The 17,219-nt window shown below is 44.0% G+C and overlaps 1 protein-coding gene across 3 annotated transcripts in view; it reads right to left on the bottom strand.

Annotated features, from left to right (window-relative positions):
* Nucleotides 1-17,219, bottom strand: part of LONRF3 (LON peptidase N-terminal domain and ring finger 3) — a 45,225-nt gene that overhangs the window by 17,680 nt on the left and 10,326 nt on the right. For 2 of the 3 annotated variants that reach the window (XM_030934411.1, XM_030934410.1), the window contains 2 exons: nucleotides 12,462-12,726; nucleotides 11,576-11,666 (listed from right to left, as the gene is read on the bottom strand). In XM_030934411.1, coding sequence (XP_030790271.1) covers nucleotides 11,576-11,666; nucleotides 12,462-12,726 — 356 coding nt within the window. Of the gene's footprint in view, nucleotides 1-11,575; nucleotides 11,667-12,461; nucleotides 12,727-15,063; nucleotides 15,220-17,219 lie in introns of all 3 variants that reach the window. The other variant, XM_030934409.1, reaches the window with a different exon arrangement.

Raw genomic sequence — 17,219 nt, 5'->3', positions numbered from 1 at the left:
AAAGGAGGGAGGGGAGAAGGAGAGGGAGAAATAGGGAGAGAGGGAGGGAGGAAGAGAGAGTGACAGTGTGAGAGAGAGAGAGACAGAGCGATTGAATGAGAGTGAACTGACAGGATCCTTAACACCCAGCTACTTGAGTAGCTAAAACTAGGTTAAATATAAAGCTTCTTGTTAGAATTGACAAAGAGGTCACTGGGCCATTAGATAACTGGTTCAAATATCAAACATTCTTACTGCATATCTCCAAATGTCCTTGTCACTCCAAAAGTTCTGCTCCACAGCAGCCCCAGAGGTGGCCCCCAACGGCTAAGGTATCCACACGACGCAAATATCAAAGGAGCACTTGCAACCACTAACGATTGAGGGGCAGAGTTCTGAAGGGTTGAAGTTAGGGGGCAACTTTCCTCAACAGAGCTCTCCCAGTTCAGCAAGGGAGACTTGGAGATTGGAATGGTCCTCACTTACACACCTCCGATTATTGTTCCACTCACTCTTTCCACCCTTTTCCCTGTGGAACTTACAACCTGCTCCTCCTAATTTTCTCTCTAGAATCTGTGTATACAAATTCACACTCTAACTTGTTTTTCTACAAATGCAGCTCCAGGAAACTGGATTTCATACTAAAATCTTGCACAAATAGTACAAATGTCTAATTTCATGACCCCTACAGATTGTTTCAGACTATCTTTACTCCCAGACACTCTCCCACAAGGACACAGGGTAATAAGAGAACCAATCATATTCTTAACAACGAGAAAGAGAAGAAGAATACTGGAGAGGTGGAATCAAAAGCTTTTTCAATGCTATCATAATTCAAGCTGAAGCATGTGTATGAAATAGCCTCTGCCAACATCCGATGTCTAACTTATAGACAAACACTGTTGGAAAGGGAACTCCATCTGTCTAACTTACAGACAAACCCTGTTGGAAAGGGAACTACATGCTTCTGACCGATGGCTGCAGTTTCCAGAACCTCAAGATCCAAAGTTCTTTCTAGATTTAGTAGGTTTCTTATCACCATCAAGCAGTGAGAGGCCAGCTATAACTTAGCAGCTTATGCAATGGCTACTCCAGGCACAGAGGGTTTTTGTTTTGTTTTGCTTTGTTTTGTTTTGAAGTCTCACTAGAATGGAGGGGCAGGATAAGAGAAATCGTGGCTTTTAAATTTCGAGTGAGCCAACTAGAAGGGGGTCTTATCCTCTTAGTGTTTATTTCTTGGACCAAATTGGGAGACCTCCTTCAAAGCCCCCTGTTGAGTTCAAGGACAAACAAGATGAAAGGGAGAAAGCAGAGGAACAAAAGAACTTACACCTCAGGATTCTTAGTTTTCAGAGAAAACACAAACAGGATGAGTCTGTATGTTTGATTTCTTGTCCCCTGGATGTTGGGGGGAGTGTTAAGAAGAATACGCACAACAAAGACCTGGTCTCTGAGCAGGCTAAGTCAAGTCTACTCCACAGCTCACATCATGGGCTTAGAGTCACAACGGTATTACCTACAGGAGCCCATTGCTCTGCCTGGAAGCAGGATTTCTCTATCTTCTACCTTGGCTTTGCCAGAACCCACCTGCCATTCTATCGTGAGGGGGTGAGGGAAGTAGTGAAAGGAACCTGCTCATTTAGCCCCTCCCACCCTAGCCCACTCCACCCATAGCAACTCCTGACATCATGTGAGGCTTGCTTTGAGTGCTTCAATATTCCACCTGCTGAGCTGTTTATCAGGTCTGCCAAAGCTTATGAGCAAATCTGGCATCCAAAATTTTTTTTAAGAGAAAGAAGGTCCACATTTCAGGTAATGGCTGTGTTACTCATTTTTAGTCATCTGACAACAGTCATTCAGAATACAAATGCAGGTTATCAATATGAGAAGCGTATGTGCCCATTAAAGGGCGAGGAAATATCTGAGCAGTTTCTGCTGGCTGGATCCCACCATGTAGTGTATGAAAATACTTTTTTAGGGCCAGGCACAGTGGCTCACGCCTGTAATCCCAGCACTTTGGAAGGCCAGGGTGGGTGGATCACCTGAGTTAGGAGTTCAGGACCAGCCTGACCAACATGGTGAAACCTTATCTCTACTAAAAATACAAAGAATTGCCAGGCAGGAGGCTGAATTGCCTGAACCGGGAGGTGGAGGACGCAGTGAGATGAAATCACACCACTGCACTCCAGCCCGGGTGACAAAGTGAGACTCTGTCTCAAAACCAAAATTAATTTAACTTAATTTTTAAAAATTAAACAAAAGGACTTTTTGTTATATTTTCTCTTGGGTCAATCATCTTAATTTCTTATTTTATTTTATTTTTCCATAAGTTATTGGGGTACCAGAGGTATTTGGTTACATGAGTAAGTTCTTTAGTGGTGATTTCTGAGATTTTGGTGCACCATCAACGAGCAGTATACACCGCACCATGTTTGTAGTCTTTTATCCCTCACCCTCCTCCCACTTTTCCTTCCAAGTCCCCAAAGTCCATTGTATCATTCTTATGCCTTTGCATCCTTATAGCTTAGCTCCCACATATCAGTGAGAACATACAATATTTGGTTTTCCATTCCTGAGTTACATCACTTAGAATAGTCTCCAATCTCATCCAGGTCACTGCAAATGCTGTTAATTTATTCCTCTTTATGGCTGCATAGCATTTCATTGTATATATATACCAGAGTTTCTTTATCCACTCGTTGATTGAGCATTTGGGTTGGTTCCACGATTTTGCAATTGTGAACTGTGTTGCCATAAACATGCATGTGCAAGTATCTTTTTTGAATAATGGTTTATTTTTCTCTGGGTAGATACCCAGTGGGATTGCTGCATCAAATGGCAGTTCTACTTTTAGTTCTTTAAGCAATCTCCACACTGTTTTCCATAGTTTACATTCCCACTAGCAGTGTAGAAGTGTTCTCTGCTCACCACATCCACGCCAACATCTACTGTTTTTTGAGTTTTTTACTATGGCCATTCTTGCAGGAGCAAGGTGGTATCTCAATGCGGTTTTGATTTACATTTCCCTGATCATTAGTGATGCTGAGCATTTTTTTATGTTTTTTGGCCATTTGTGTATCTTCTTTTGAGAACTGTCTATTCATGTCGTTAGCCCACTTTTTGATGGGATTGTTTTTTTCTTACTGATTTAAGTTTGTTGTAGATTCTGGATATTAGTCCTTTGTCAGATGTATAGATTCTGAAGATTTTCTCCCACTCTGTAGGTTGTCTGTTTACTCTGCTGACTGTTCCTTTTGCCGTGCAAAAGCTCTTTAGTTTAATTAGGTCCCAGCTATTTGTCTTTGTTTTCATTGCATTTGCTTTTTGGTTCTTGGTCATGAAATCCTTGCCTAAGCCAATGTCTAGAAGAGTTTTTCCAATGTTACCTTCTGGAGTTTTTATAGTTTCAGGTCTTAGGCTTAAGTTCTTAATCCATCTTGAGTTGATTTTGTATAAAGTAAGAGATGAGGATCCAGTTTCATTCTCCTACATGTGGCTAGCCAATTATCCCAGCACCATTTGTTGAAAAGGGTGTCCTTTCCCCACTTTGTGTTTTTGTTTGCTTTGTTGAAGATCAGTTGGCTGTAAGTATTTGGGTTTATTTCTGGGTTCTCTATTTTGTTCCATTGGTCTATGTGCCTATTTTTAGAACAGTACCATGCTGTTTTGGTGACTCTGGCCTTATAGTATAGTTTGAAATCGGATAGTGTGATGCCTCCAGATTTGTTCTTTTTGCTTAGTCTTGCTTTGGCTATGCAAACTCTTTTTTGGTTCCATATGAATTTCAGAATTGTTTTCTTCTAATTCTGTGAAGAATGATGGTGGTATTCTGATAGAGATTGCATGGAGTTTGTAGATTACTTTTGGCAGTATGGTCGATTTGACAATATTGATTCTACCCATGAGCATGGGATGTGTTTCCATTTGTTTGTGTCATCTCTGATTTCTTTCAGCAGTGTTTTGTTGGTTTTTTTTTCTTTTGCTTTGTTTTTTTTTGACGGAGTATCACTGTCGCCTGGGCTGGAATGCAGTGGCGCAATCTCTGCTCACTGCACTCTGCTTCTCAGGTTCACGCCATTCTCCTGCATCAGCCTCCCAAGTAGCTGGGACTACTGGCACCCGCCACCAGGCCCAGCTAATTTTTTGTATTTTTAGTAGAGACGGGGTTTCATCGTGTTAGCCAGGATGGTCTCAATCTCCTGATCTCACGATCCACCCGCCTCGGCCTCCCAAAGCGCTGGGATTACACGCATGAGCCACTGTGCCTGGCTTGTGTTTTGTAGTTTTCTTGTAGAGGTCTTTCGACTCCATGGTTAGGTAAGTATTTTATTTTTTTACAGCTATTGTAAAGGGGGTTCTTGATTTAACTCTCTGCTTGGTCGCTGTTGGTGTATAGAAGAGCTCCTGATTTGTGTACATTCATCTTGTATCCAGAAACTTTACTGAATTCTTTTATCAGTTCTAGGAGCTTTCTAGAGGAGTCCTTAGGGTTTTCAAGGTAAACAATCATATCATCGGCAAACAGTGACAGTTTGACTTCCTCTTTACTGATGTGGATCCCTTTATTTCTTTCTCTTGTCTGATTGCTCTGGCTAGGACTTTCAGTACTCTGTTGAAAAGGAGTGGTGAGAGTGGGCATCCTTGTCTTGTTCCAGTTCTCAGAGGGAATGCTTTCAACTTTTCACCATTCAGTATTATGTTGGTTGTGGGTCTGTCACAGATGACTTTTATTACATTAAGGTATGTCCCTTGTATGCTGATTTTGCTGAGAGTTTTAATCATAAAGGGATGCTGGATTTTGTTGAATGCTTTTTCTGCATCTATTGAGATGATCATGTAATTTTTGTTTTGATTTCTGTTTATGTGGTTTATCACATTTACTGATTTGCATTTTAAACCATCCCTGCATTCCTGGTATGAAACCTACTTTATCATGGTGGATTATCTTTTTTTTTTTTTTGAGATGAAGTTTCACAGTCGCCCAGGCTGGAGTGCAGTGGCGTGAGCTCAGCTCACTGCAAGCTCCACCTCCCAGGTTCATGCCATTCTACTGCCTCAGCCCCCCTATTACCTGGGACTACAGGTGCCCACCACCACGCCCAGCTAACTTTTTTTGTATTTTTAGTAGAGATGGCGTTTCACCATGTTGGCCAGGATGGTCTCTATCTCCTGACCTCGTGATCCACCCACCTCGGCCTCCCTGTTGGCCAGGATGGTCTCTATCTCCTGACCTCGTGATCCACCCACCTCGGCCTCCCAAAGTGCTGGGATTACAGGTGTGAGCCACTGCACCCAGCCCAGATTATCTTTTTAATATGTTGTTGGATTTGGTTAGCTAGTATTTTGTTAAGGATTTTAGCATCTGAGTTCATCAAGGATATCAGTCTGTGGTTTTCTTTTTCTGGTTGTCCTTTCCTGGTTTTGGTATTAGGGTGATGCTGGCTTCATAGAATGAATTAGGGAGGGTTCCTCCTCTATCTTGTGGAATAGTGTCAAAAAGATTGTTACCAATTCTTCTTTGAATGTCTGGTAGAATTCTGCTGTTAATCCGTCGGTCCTGAACTTTTTTTTTGCTAGCAATTTTTAAGTTACCATTTCAACCTTGCTGCTTGTTATTGGTCTATTCAGGGTATCTCATCCTTCTTGATTTAAGCTAGGAGAGTTGTATTTTTCCAGGAATTTATCCATCTCTTCTAGGTTTTCTAGTTTACGTGCATAAAAGTGTTCATAGTAGCCTTCACTAATCTTTTCTATTTCAGTGGTGTCAGTTGTAGTATCTCCTATTTCATTTCTTAGTGAGGTTATTTGAATTTTCTCTCTTCTTTCCTTGGTGAATCTTGCTAATGGTCTATCAACTTTACTTATCTTTTCAAAGAACAGGCTTTTTGTCTCATTTATCTTTGGTATTGTTGTTGTTGTATCAATTTAATTTAGTTCTGCTCTGATCTTGGTTATTTCCTTTCTTCTGCTGGGTTTGAGTTTGGTTTGTTCTTATTTCTCTAGTTCTTTTGAGGTGTGACCTTAGATTGTCTGTTTGTGCGCTTTCAGACTTTTTGATGTAGGTGCTTAGGGCTATGAACTATCCTCTTAGCACTGCCTTTTCTGTATTCCAGAGGTTTTGATAGGTTGTGTCATTATTGTCATTCAGTTTGAAGAATTTTTTAAATTTCCATTTTGATTTTTTGACCCAATGCTCCTTCTGGAGCAAGTTGTTTAATTTCCATGTATTTGCATGGTTTTGAAGGTTCCTTTTACAGTTGATTTCCAGTTTTATTCCACTGTGGTCTCAGAGAGTACTTGATATAATTTTAATTTTCTTAAATTTATTAAGGCTCATTTTATGGTCTATCATATAGTCTATCTTGGAGAAAGTTTCATACACTGTTGAATAGAATGTGTATTCTGCAGTTGTTGGATAAAATGTTTTGTATGTATCTGTGAAGTCCATTTGTTCCAAGGCATAGTTTAAATCCATTGCTTCTTTGTTGACTTTGTCTTGATGACCTGTCTAGTGCTGTTAGTGGAGCATTGAAGTCCCTCACTATTATTGTGTTGCTGTCTATCTCATTTCTTAGGTCTATTACTAATTGTTTTATAAATTTGGGACTTCCAGTGTTAAGTGTATATATGTTTAGGATTGTGATATTTTCCTGTTGGAAAAATCCTTTTACCATTATATACTGTCCCTTTTTGTCTCTTTTAACTGCTGTGGCTTTAGAGTTTGTTTTGGGCCGGGTGCAGTGACTCACGCCTGTAATCCCAGCACTTTGGGAGGCCAAGGCAGGTGGATCACGATGTCAGGAGTTCAAGACCAGCCTGACCAACGTGGTGAAACCTGGTCTCTACTAAAAATACAAAAATTATCCAGGGGTGGTGGCGCATGCCTGTAATCTCAGCTACTCAGGAGGCTGAGGCAAGAGAATCACTTGAACCCAGGTGGTGAAGGTGGCAGTGAGCCGAGATCACACCATTGCACTACAGCCTGGGTCTCAGAGGGAGACTCTGTCTCAAAAAAAAAAAAAATTGTTTTGTTTGATATAAAACTAGCTATTCCTGCTCACTTTGGGTGTTCATTTGCATGAAACACCTTTTTCCACCCCTTTACTTCAAGTTTATGTGAGTCTTTATGTGTTAGGTGAGTCTCCTGAAGGCAGCAGATGGTTGGTGAGTTCCTATCCATTCTGCGGTTCTGTATCTTTTAAGTGAGGCATTTAGGCCATTTACATTGTTAGTACTGAAATGTGGTGTACCGTTGCATTCATCGTGCTCTTTGTTGCATGTGTACTGTTTTATGTTTTTGCTTTTTAACTTGTAGTTTTGTTTTATAGGTCCTATGTGACTTATGCTTTAAAGAGGTTTTCTTTTGATGTGTCTCCAGCATTTGCTTCAAGATTTAGAGCTCCTTTTAGCAGTTCTTGTAGTAGTAGCTTGGTAATGGCAAATTCTCTCAGCATTTGTTTGTCTGAAAATGACTTATCTTTCCTTCATAAGTGATGCTTAGTTTCACCGGATACAAAATTCTTGGTTGGTCATTGTTTTGTTTGAGGAGGCTGAAGATAGGTCCCCAGTCCCTTCTAGGTTTTAGGGTTTCTGCTGAGAAATATGCTGTTAATCTAATAGGTTTTCCTTTATAGGTTAGCTGGTTGCTGTCTCGGTTCTTAAAGACTTTTTCCTTCATCTTAACTTTGGATTATCTGATGACAATGTGCTTAGGTTAGGATCTGCTTGCGATGAATTTCCCAGGTGTTCTTTGTGCTTCTTGTATTTGGCTATCTAGGTCTCTTACAAGGCCAGGGAAGTTTTCCTCAATGATTCCCCCACATATATTTTCCAGACTTTTAGAATTTTCTTCTTCCACAGGTACACCAATTATTATTAAGTTTGGTCATTTAACATAATCCCAGACTTCTTGGAGGCTTTGCTCATATTTTCTTATTTGTTCATATTTTCTTATTTTTTTTTTAATTTATTTTTTATTATACTTTAAGTTCTAGGGCACATGTGCACAATGTGCAGGTTTGTTACTTTTTTCTTTGTCTTTGTTGGATTGGGTTAATTTGAAGACCTTGTCTTCGAGCTCTGAATTTCTTTCTTTCTTTCTTTCTTTCTTCTTTTTTTTTTTTTTGAGATGGAGTCTCGCTCTGTCGCCCAGGCTGGAGTGCAGTGGCTGGATCTCAGCTCACTGCAAGCTCCACCTCCTGGGTTTACGCCATTCTCCTGCTTCAGCCTCTCGAGTAGCTGGGACTACAGGCGCCCGCCACCTCGCCCGGCTAGTTTTTTTTGTGTGTGTATTTTTTAGTAGAGACAGGGTTTCACCGTGTTAGCCAGGGTGGTCTCGATCTCCTGACCTCATGATCTGCCCGTCTCGGCCTCCCAAAGTGCTGGGATTACAGGCTTGAGCCACCGTGCCCGGCCTGAATTTCTTTCTTCTACTTGTTCAATTATATTGTTGGGACTTTACAGAGCATTTCGCATTTTTAAAAGTGTCCAAAGTTTCCCGAATTTTTTATTTTTTCCTTTAAGCTATCTATTTCCATGATATCTCTCCCTTCACTTTTTTTTTTTTTTTTTTTTTTTTTTTTGAGACAGAGTCTCACTCTGTCACCCAGGCTGGAGTGCAGTGGCGTGATCTCAGCTTACTGCAAGTTCCGCCTCCTGGGTTCGTGCCATTCTCCTGCCTCAGCCTCCTGAGTAGCTGGGACTACAGGCATCTGCCACCATGCCCGGCTAATTTTTTTGTATTTTTAGTAGAGACAGGGTTTCGCTGTGTTTACCAGGGTGGTCTAGATCTCCTGACCTCATGATCCGCCTGCCTCGGCCTCCCAAAGTGCTGGGGTTACAGGTGTGAGCCACCGCGCCCAGCCTCTCCCTTCACTTCTTGTACCAGTTTTTGGATTGCCTTGCATTGGGCTTTGCCTTTTTCTCTGGTCTATCCCTGAGTAGCTTAATAACTAACCTCCTGAATTCTTTTTCAGGTGAATCAGGGATTTCTTCTTGGTTTGGATCCATTGCTGGTGAACTAGTGTATATTTTTGGGGGTGTTGAAGAACCTTGTTTTGTCATATTACCAGGGTTGGTTTTCTGGTTCTCATTTAGGTAGGCTCTGTCAGAGGGAAGGTCTAGGGCTAAAGGCTGCTGTTCAGATTCTTCTGTCCTGTGGGGTGTTCCCTTGATGTAGTACTCTCCCCCTTTTCTTATGGATGTGGCTTCCTGTGAGTCAAACTGCAGTGATTATTGTCTCTCTTCTGGGTCTAACCACCCAGAGTCTACCCGGCTCCGGGCTGGTACTGGGGATTGTCTGCAGAGTCCTGTGATGTGAACCTTCTATGGGTCTCTCAGCCATAGATACCAGTGCCTGCTCTGGTGGAGGTGGTCAAGGGTGCAACGGACTCTATGAGGGTCCTTAGCTTTGGTGGTCTAATGCTCTATTTTTGTGCTGGTTGGCCTCTTGCTTGGAGGTGGTGCTTTCCAGAAAACATCAGCTGTGGTAGTGTGGAGAGGGAGCAGCAGTGGGCAGGGCCTTAGAAATCCTAAGATTATATGCCCTTTGTCTTCCATTACCAGGGTGGGTAGGGAAGGACCATCGGGTGGGGGCAGGGCTAGGTATGCATGAGCTCAGATTCTCCTTAGGCGGGTCTTGCTGCAGCTGCTGTGGGGGATGGGGATGAGATTCCCAGGTCACTGGAGTTGTGTACCTAGGAGGATTATGGCTGCCTTTGATGAGTCATGCAGGTTGCCAGGAAGTTGGGGAAATACAGCAGTCACAGGCCTCACCCAGCTCCCACGCAAACTGAAGGGCCAGTCTCACTTCCACCATGCCCCCCCCCCAACAGCCCCAAGTCTGTTTCCAGTCGGAGAGTGAGAGGGGCTTGAGAACTTGCCGGAGGCTATTTGCCTCCCAGAGTATTTGGGGTGTCTCCTGGGTCCTGCAGAAGCAACCCACTTCCTTCAGAGGGACTATGGGTCCTCTCGGGATTGCTGGTTTGTTCTTGTAGTCGATCTGGAGCGCCACAGTCCTCCCTGCAGGACCCATCAGCACAACAAAGAGCGGCCTGCTAACCATCTTAATATTTGTGCAGATATCTCAGCCTCCTTTTAACGCTCTTTGGGAAAACAGACACATTTGTGAAGCTGCTAAAGGATGTGGACCTTGTCCTTGAAAACCCATATACTTTAACACACAACTTTGAGACATTCACACATCTATTAGAATCCATATATAGAACATCCTCAGAGGTCCATAGACCCAAAGTTTCCTTCTGGACCTGTGGTCCAGAAGGAAAAAAAAAGTTAACATTTATTGAGTATCTATTATATGCCAGACACTATTCCAGGTGTTAAATAGATTTTTCTCAATTAATCATGACAACCCCATGGAGTAGGTACACTGTTCTCTATTTTACTGACAAGAAAACAGTAGCAGAGAATGTCACTTGCTCCATCCAGGTAAACAGCCAGTAAATGACAGCACCAGGGAGCCCCTCCTCTAAGCTACTAAGTCACAGCTGTGAAATCAAAGACATGTAAGCAATTAAAAAAAATTGTATATGGTTACACACACCATAATCATAGCCTCTTTTCTGGGGGGTGGGGAAGCATGTGGATAATCTGCCTCTCCAGAGATCTGAGGAAGTAGAGATAATGTGGCACTGGTTGGTGGGGAGATACTTGGCTAAGTATCTCAGGCCCACCACTAATATTCATGGCACAACACAAAACAAAAGCTAGTCAGGCCCACCATTTGGCTTCCCAAGAATAGATCTGTTGGAGTGACAGTAGCCCTTGAACTTGAGTTCTTGACGGTGTAACTGAGATTAGTGCTGGGGTCCAAAATTTAAATTATCTCTAGGGGCTAGGAATGTAATGCAGTTGTGACATCAGGTTGGAATAAGGCATTTGGGCGGCGGGGAGCATGGTCAACTGGAGAGTACACGTCCTGTCTCAAGACATTCACGTTTAAGAAAAACAACCCCCATGAGGGTCAAACAAAAGACATATTCAGACCAGGTGCAGTGGCCTGTAATCCCAGGACTTTGGGAGGCCCAGGCAGGCAGATCACTTGAGCTCAGGAGTTTGAGACCAGCCTGGGCAACATTGTGAAACCCTGTCTCTACTAAAAATACAAAACCTAGCCAAGCGTGGTGGCGCAAGCCTGTAATCCCAGCTACTTAAGAGGCTGAGGCACGTGAATCGCTTCAACTGGGGAGGTTGCAGTGAGCTGAAATTGCACCACTGCACTCCAGCCTGGGCAACAGAGCAAGACTCTGTCTCCAAAAAAAGATACACACACACACACACACACAAAAGATATATTCAGACATATTCAGCCCAGTGGGCCATCAGTTTGTGACCTGTGAATAGACCGTTCCCTTCCCACTCCAGGTTCTTCCCAAGTCTGGAGTCAGGAATGCAGGGAATGCAGTCTGTGGGAAGGGGACACAAGCTGACCCACGTGACAATCAACATTGTGATTTCCATTCCATTAGAGCTATGCTTTTTATATGCTAACCAACCTAGCAGTAGGTCACTAGCAGAAAGGTCCAGACACCAGAGATGAAGAAACATCAGGAAGTAAATGATAGTACACAGGACGTACCTCATACATAGAGCGCATTCAAGGTCAGATGCGTCGAAAGATGCAAGTGGTAAACTGAGAGCAGGTTTGTCCCCCTGATCAGTGGGAGGATCTGCGATTTAGAAAGCAAGAAGTCAGCAGTGGAGCCACCTCAGTTTCATAGATAGTACTTCTGAGGCAAAAGAATCCAATGCGTTTTTCGGTTTGCCACTGTCACTACCACCTCCCAGAGAGGTGATTTAGTGGACACCTGAGCCGTTGAGAGTGGGACACTCAGAAGTAGGCTCTCAGGTTTCCAGCAGCCCCAACAGAAAGAGAAATGCAAGTCAAAGAATGTCCAGGAGCCCTGGGGACTTCATTCAAATGCAACAGGCACCTCTCTCAACAGCAGAAGCTACAGCAACTCAATGGATTGAGCCAGGCCTTCAAAGCTAAAACTGAATCTTGGCACTGCCAACCTCTCGTGGAAAGATAGCAAGCCACAGCTGCAGCTTCTCACATGCCTACCTATGGGAACACAACTGGGAATGAGCAGGGTGAGGCCTGACCTCACTTTCCTCATCCTGCATTCCTAGAATGGGGATGGGGGTAGCGGGAAGTTGCCCTAGAAGGAAGTGGTATCCCCATGGGTATGGGATGCCATTAGTTGATACTGTGCTTGACCTAATGCCTTGGCGTTCCATTATATTAATAATTAGTATCAAACCCTTATTACAGTGTGCTACGCATGGTGCATGATCTCACAGAAGCCTCACAGGAATCTCTGAGGCCACACAGCTAGCAAATGCCAAAGCTGGGTCACACACCCAGAGACTAAGGAGCCCCCGGACAGAGGTAAGTAACTCGTATATACTGGTGAGCCCAGGGATCTCCTCCAAGCTACCTTCTCCCTGGGTAGAGCCAGTACCTTGCTTGGAGGCTTTATTAGGCATCCCTGTGTCTTCTTGGGATTCAATTTGGCAATGTTTCCTTTTCTTTTCCTGGCATTTTCCAGTCTTGCTGGAAGCAGCTTTTGGAGAGGTAGCATCCCGCTTCTCCTCCTCTTCTTCCTGGTCTTTCATGTGGTGCTGCTGACCATCCCCCTTCACTTTAGCTGGGTCCATCAGACTGCTGCCATCTCCCCTGGCTGCTGCTTCCTCCTGACTAGAACAATGTGGGAGCTCCATATTGTCCTGGATGAACAAAGAGCCACATATCAGAATCTTCTTAGGACCAATATTGTCCTCTGATATTCTTACCCAGAGTGACAAAGGGAAACTATAGAGTCCTGATCCCCACCCCAATCGCAGAGTGAACACAGAGCTCAGCTGGGGGGCCATCATAAGGTATTATTTCCTACTTCTTGTCCACACAGCATCTGCAACCAAGGCATGCCCAGCTTGGGTGGAGTTAGGGAACTTCCCTAGGCAAGGACAGGAAGGTATGTAGGAGGACGGGCTCCTTGGGCAGGTGCAAAAAGGGGAAATGCCAGGGCTAGCACCAATTCCCCTTCCTATCAAATCCTTCCCCAGTAACCACTTTAGCAAAACCAAGGCCGGCAGTGAGAGCAGATCCTGTCACTCAATAGTTCCTCTGGCCCTCACTGCCATTTACGGCCATCTGCGATCCCCAAACTCCAGCTCCAAAAGGACTTTTGGTAGGGCTTTGGCACAGGTCTGCTCACAGGCCTGCCAAGTTACCTCATGCTGCAGGGCTGTACGCTACACTAGTCAAATGAACAAGGTACAAACTATTCCTTTTACTAGATTTGGGGTGAAAAGCATTAAAAAAAAAAAAAAAAAAAAAAAGACAAAATCACCTGGTGAAAAAACCAACAATGTCTCTAGCCTTTTAAAGAATATTTTCCCAGGAGATGGATATTTGAAAAAGGATTTAGAAATAAGTGCAATAACAACATGTTTATGCAGATTTACATGGAGAAACCCTCTCTAATCTAAACCCATAGTCCACAGGTCAAGATATTCATCTTGTTGTTTCCCTCTAACCCTACCAAAAGAAAATTGGTAGACAGGTGAAAAAGGGGAGCATACAGCTGGGAGAAAACAATGAGGTGAGGAGAAAAGTAATGTGGGTTTTCTCTGTCTCTAACTTGGGGAGTTGGGGTTTTCTCCAGCACAACAGCAGTACTACAACCTTGACTTTCGATGAACCAAAGGCACTGGCCACTCAGGAGTATACTGCTTTGCAAAGCAAAGTTTGGGTGGAAATCCAATCCTTGTTCCCTAGCTGGTTCACACTGGAAAGCCAAGGCTGCTATTTTTCTTTTTTTCAGATGGAGCTGCAATTAGAAGTCACTCCAGGCCTTTGGGTTCAGTATTAGCATCCTCAATCATGTAATAGTGATCTTAATGATTGAAATCACTGGGGAGTCTCTGATTTCAGGAGATCCTCTAAGTTCTGCTGTTTTTTAAGAAAAGCTGGGCACACCTGCATTTCAGTCCTTTTTTGAGTCCAGGGCTTACACACAGGAGAAGAACATGGGGCATGAATGGAGGGAAAACTGCCCCCTAAAGGTGCCCAGGCTTTCAGTGCTAAACTCTCCCTTGGAGTCTGCACTTCTGATCCTCAACTTCTGATCACTTACCCTCTGCCGGGAAAGCCAGGGCCTGGAGCCCATCTCTCTTGTGTTCTGTTTTCTGGTTTTCAAAGAAAGGTACAAATACCTGTCCTCCTCCCAGGTCCTTCAACTCAACATTCTTTCCAACATCTCTTTCCTCTTCTCTGTTACAAATACGTATTGGAAGCTTACTTATGTATAAGGCATAGTGCAAGAATATAAAATTACGTCCATTTGAGAATCAAACAGAGTTGTCTTTGCACAGGGTAAGTGCTGGCACTCAAAGACCAGCAGTTTGAACAGACAAAAGCTCGAAAGGAGGGAGAAAGGAGGGATCCTCAGGCCCTCTTCTCAGACTCCTCCCCAAAGCCTATAAACCCACCCAAATTGTACGGCCCAGGGGCAGTGAGCCAATTCCTTTCTAGTTCTGTCAAATCTCTCTTGGCTGGATCTAACCAAGAACTGAAAAAAATAAAAATGTATCCTAGCACTTTGGAAGGCCAAGGTGGGAGGATCACTTGAGGCCAGGAGTTCGAGACCAGCCTAGGCAAAAATGGTGAAACCCCGTCTCTACCAAAAAAAAAAAAAAACTTAGCCAGGCATTGTGGCTCATGCCTGTAGTCCCAGCTACTCGGGAGGCTGAGGTGGGAGGATCTATTGAGGCCAGGAGTCTGAGGCTGCAGTGAGCCATGATCATATGACTGCCCTCCAGCCTGGGTGACAGAGACATCCTGTCTCAAAATTTTTTTTCAATGTAATGAATAACTCTGGGACCATGCCTGAAATTCACAACTGCATCTTTAAGAGGTTCTTTGCAAAGAACAGAACCACTAGTGACTCAATTTCTTCTTTCTCAGGAACCAAAATAGGAGAGGGAGGGCTCACTCCCCACGTTTGCCCACAAAACAGCCAAACAAAGTGTCACGAGCGAGCTGGGTGAGTTGAGTTTTACCTGTAACAACCTTGGCAGATTATGGCTGGTAACTTCAGTAGTCATTGACTCTACGTTTTCCTTTAATCTAGGGTGAGGTGCCAACAGCTTCAGGATATCGGGAGAATGTTCCTGAGAATCCCCCGGGACTGATGGTGAAAAGAAACTAAGGAGAAGCTGTGACATAAAACAGAAGACTTCACTACTTAAGTTTCTACAGGTGCCCAGGTGAAGGGGAGAAGGGTGGGGGTGAGGGAGCCAGCTTTTAGGGCAGAACTCCAGGGAGGAAGCCTTGGACCAGTGTCCCCAACACGCCACACCGGGGCAGGGGTCCTCGCTTCAGTAGCCATCAGAATCAACTGAGGAACTTATGAAAAATCTAGTTCTCTACTTTCTACTACCATCTCCCCCAGGTCTGAAGTGTGGCCCAGGAATCTGGATTTTGAGAAGGCACTACAGATGCCTCTGTTGCCTAGCCAAGGTTAAGAGCCACGATGCTGGTGCTAACACTCCACAGAAATATCTGCAGTGGGATTTTAAAACTCATCTAGGAGGAAAGAGACAGAGAGGTGAAGTCAGGAGAGAAACCTCAGTTGGAGAACTTGAAGTTCATAATACCTCAGTGGGTAGAAGTCTACAAATGTCTTCTAGGATCCTCACTATTTCTTTTCTCCGTCATCCATTTTGCTTCCTCCTCTCCCCACCATCACCCCTGGATCTTTAATCCCTTTAAAGCTGGGAACCTGAGCAGTTAACTGTTACGAAAAACAGAACGCCAGCTTCCTCCCTCTTCTCCCAGCCTCGCCTTCCCTATTCTGGCCTTTACCTCCCAGAGGATGTTAGGTTAAGTTAAAGTACTAGGTGCAAGGAGGTTCCAGTCTCTTGCTGGCTTCCCTTGCAATTGGATAAGCTGGGAGGGTAGATGTGCGTTCTAATGTAACTTGCACCATTCACTGTCCACATTCTTGCCCCAAGTTTCCCCTGTACCGGCAAGGATTGTGTGTGTGTGTGTCTGTGTGTGTGTGTGTGTTTGTGTGTGTGTATGTGTGTTTTCATATACTGAAACATGTAACACAAGGAGAGCAGGTGACTTTGCTTCTAAAACCTACTCCAGTGCTTATCACCCAGCAGCTCCTGCAGTATTTGGAGATCCACTAAGGGATGCTCCAGTCCTGTGCTGAGGATACATAGTTAGGATATTAATTCATCAGTGAAATTTGACAGAACACCAAACTCCAGTTTGATTCATTCTCTGGCCCCTAGCAGTCTCTTCATGATGTTCCTTCAGATGCCAGAACTTGCCATGAAGCCAAACGCTGCTCAGCCTTCAAAGCTCAGCTCAAGTGCTACCTTCCCTCACTATTCCAGTCCTGTCCTATGCAGTAGAGAGTGCATCATAATATAGCATCTTGAACACCACGTTATGTTATCCTAGAAATGTGTCACAGATGTAAGCCTTTCTCTCCCGCCAGATGGCCAGCTTCTAGAGGGCACATAACAGATACCCAATAAATACTCATCATACTGGATGGAATTGAATTAAGACACTTATCCACCCCATGGCCCAGGGAGAGGCCTCACATTCAGGCCCAAAGTCCTCAGATTGATCCTTATGTTTCCTTTCAGCTCTGAGAAACCCACTTTCCAGTTATGAGTTGGCAAAGGAGTTAAATGAGGAGGTACTCACAGCACCCCGGGCCATAAATGCCAGCTTTCAGAAGTCGCTCCTCCACAGGAGCCAAGGTTGGCCCTCTGAAGCCCTAATGAGTGACCCAACAGGACCAAGCCAGTTCTGAGGAGGCAGTATCCTTGGAATTCTCCCAAAAAGAGCATAATATTCTTTAATGGCAGCCACACAGCATCACAAAGTACAAGGATGAAAGGGCAGAGGGTGGTGGGAAGGAAAAGGAGGCTAAGGGAGAAATCAAAGGAAACAAAGCAGAAATAACAACAGCAGTTCCCTTCCTCATTTTACTACTTGAGATCTCTCTCTATGCCTTCTCAATGGCATTGGAAAACAAAGGTTAGGGTCAATTCTCAGTGAGAATGATCACTCCACATGAATGAAAGTCAACTACACTTCAGCCTCAGCCTTAGAAGGGCCCAAATAGATCAAGAAGGAGGAAAAAGAATCTGCAGGAAAAACAAACATTAAAAAGAAACACAGGCCTGTGAGT

The sequence above is a fragment of the Rhinopithecus roxellana genome, chromosome 7 (genome assembly GCF_007565055.1).
Source record: "Rhinopithecus roxellana isolate Shanxi Qingling chromosome 7, ASM756505v1, whole genome shotgun sequence".
NCBI lineage: Eukaryota > Metazoa > Chordata > Mammalia > Primates > Cercopithecidae > Rhinopithecus > Rhinopithecus roxellana.
The sequence above is the reverse complement of the archived record's forward strand: the minus strand, read 5'-3'. Positions and strand labels throughout refer to the sequence as shown.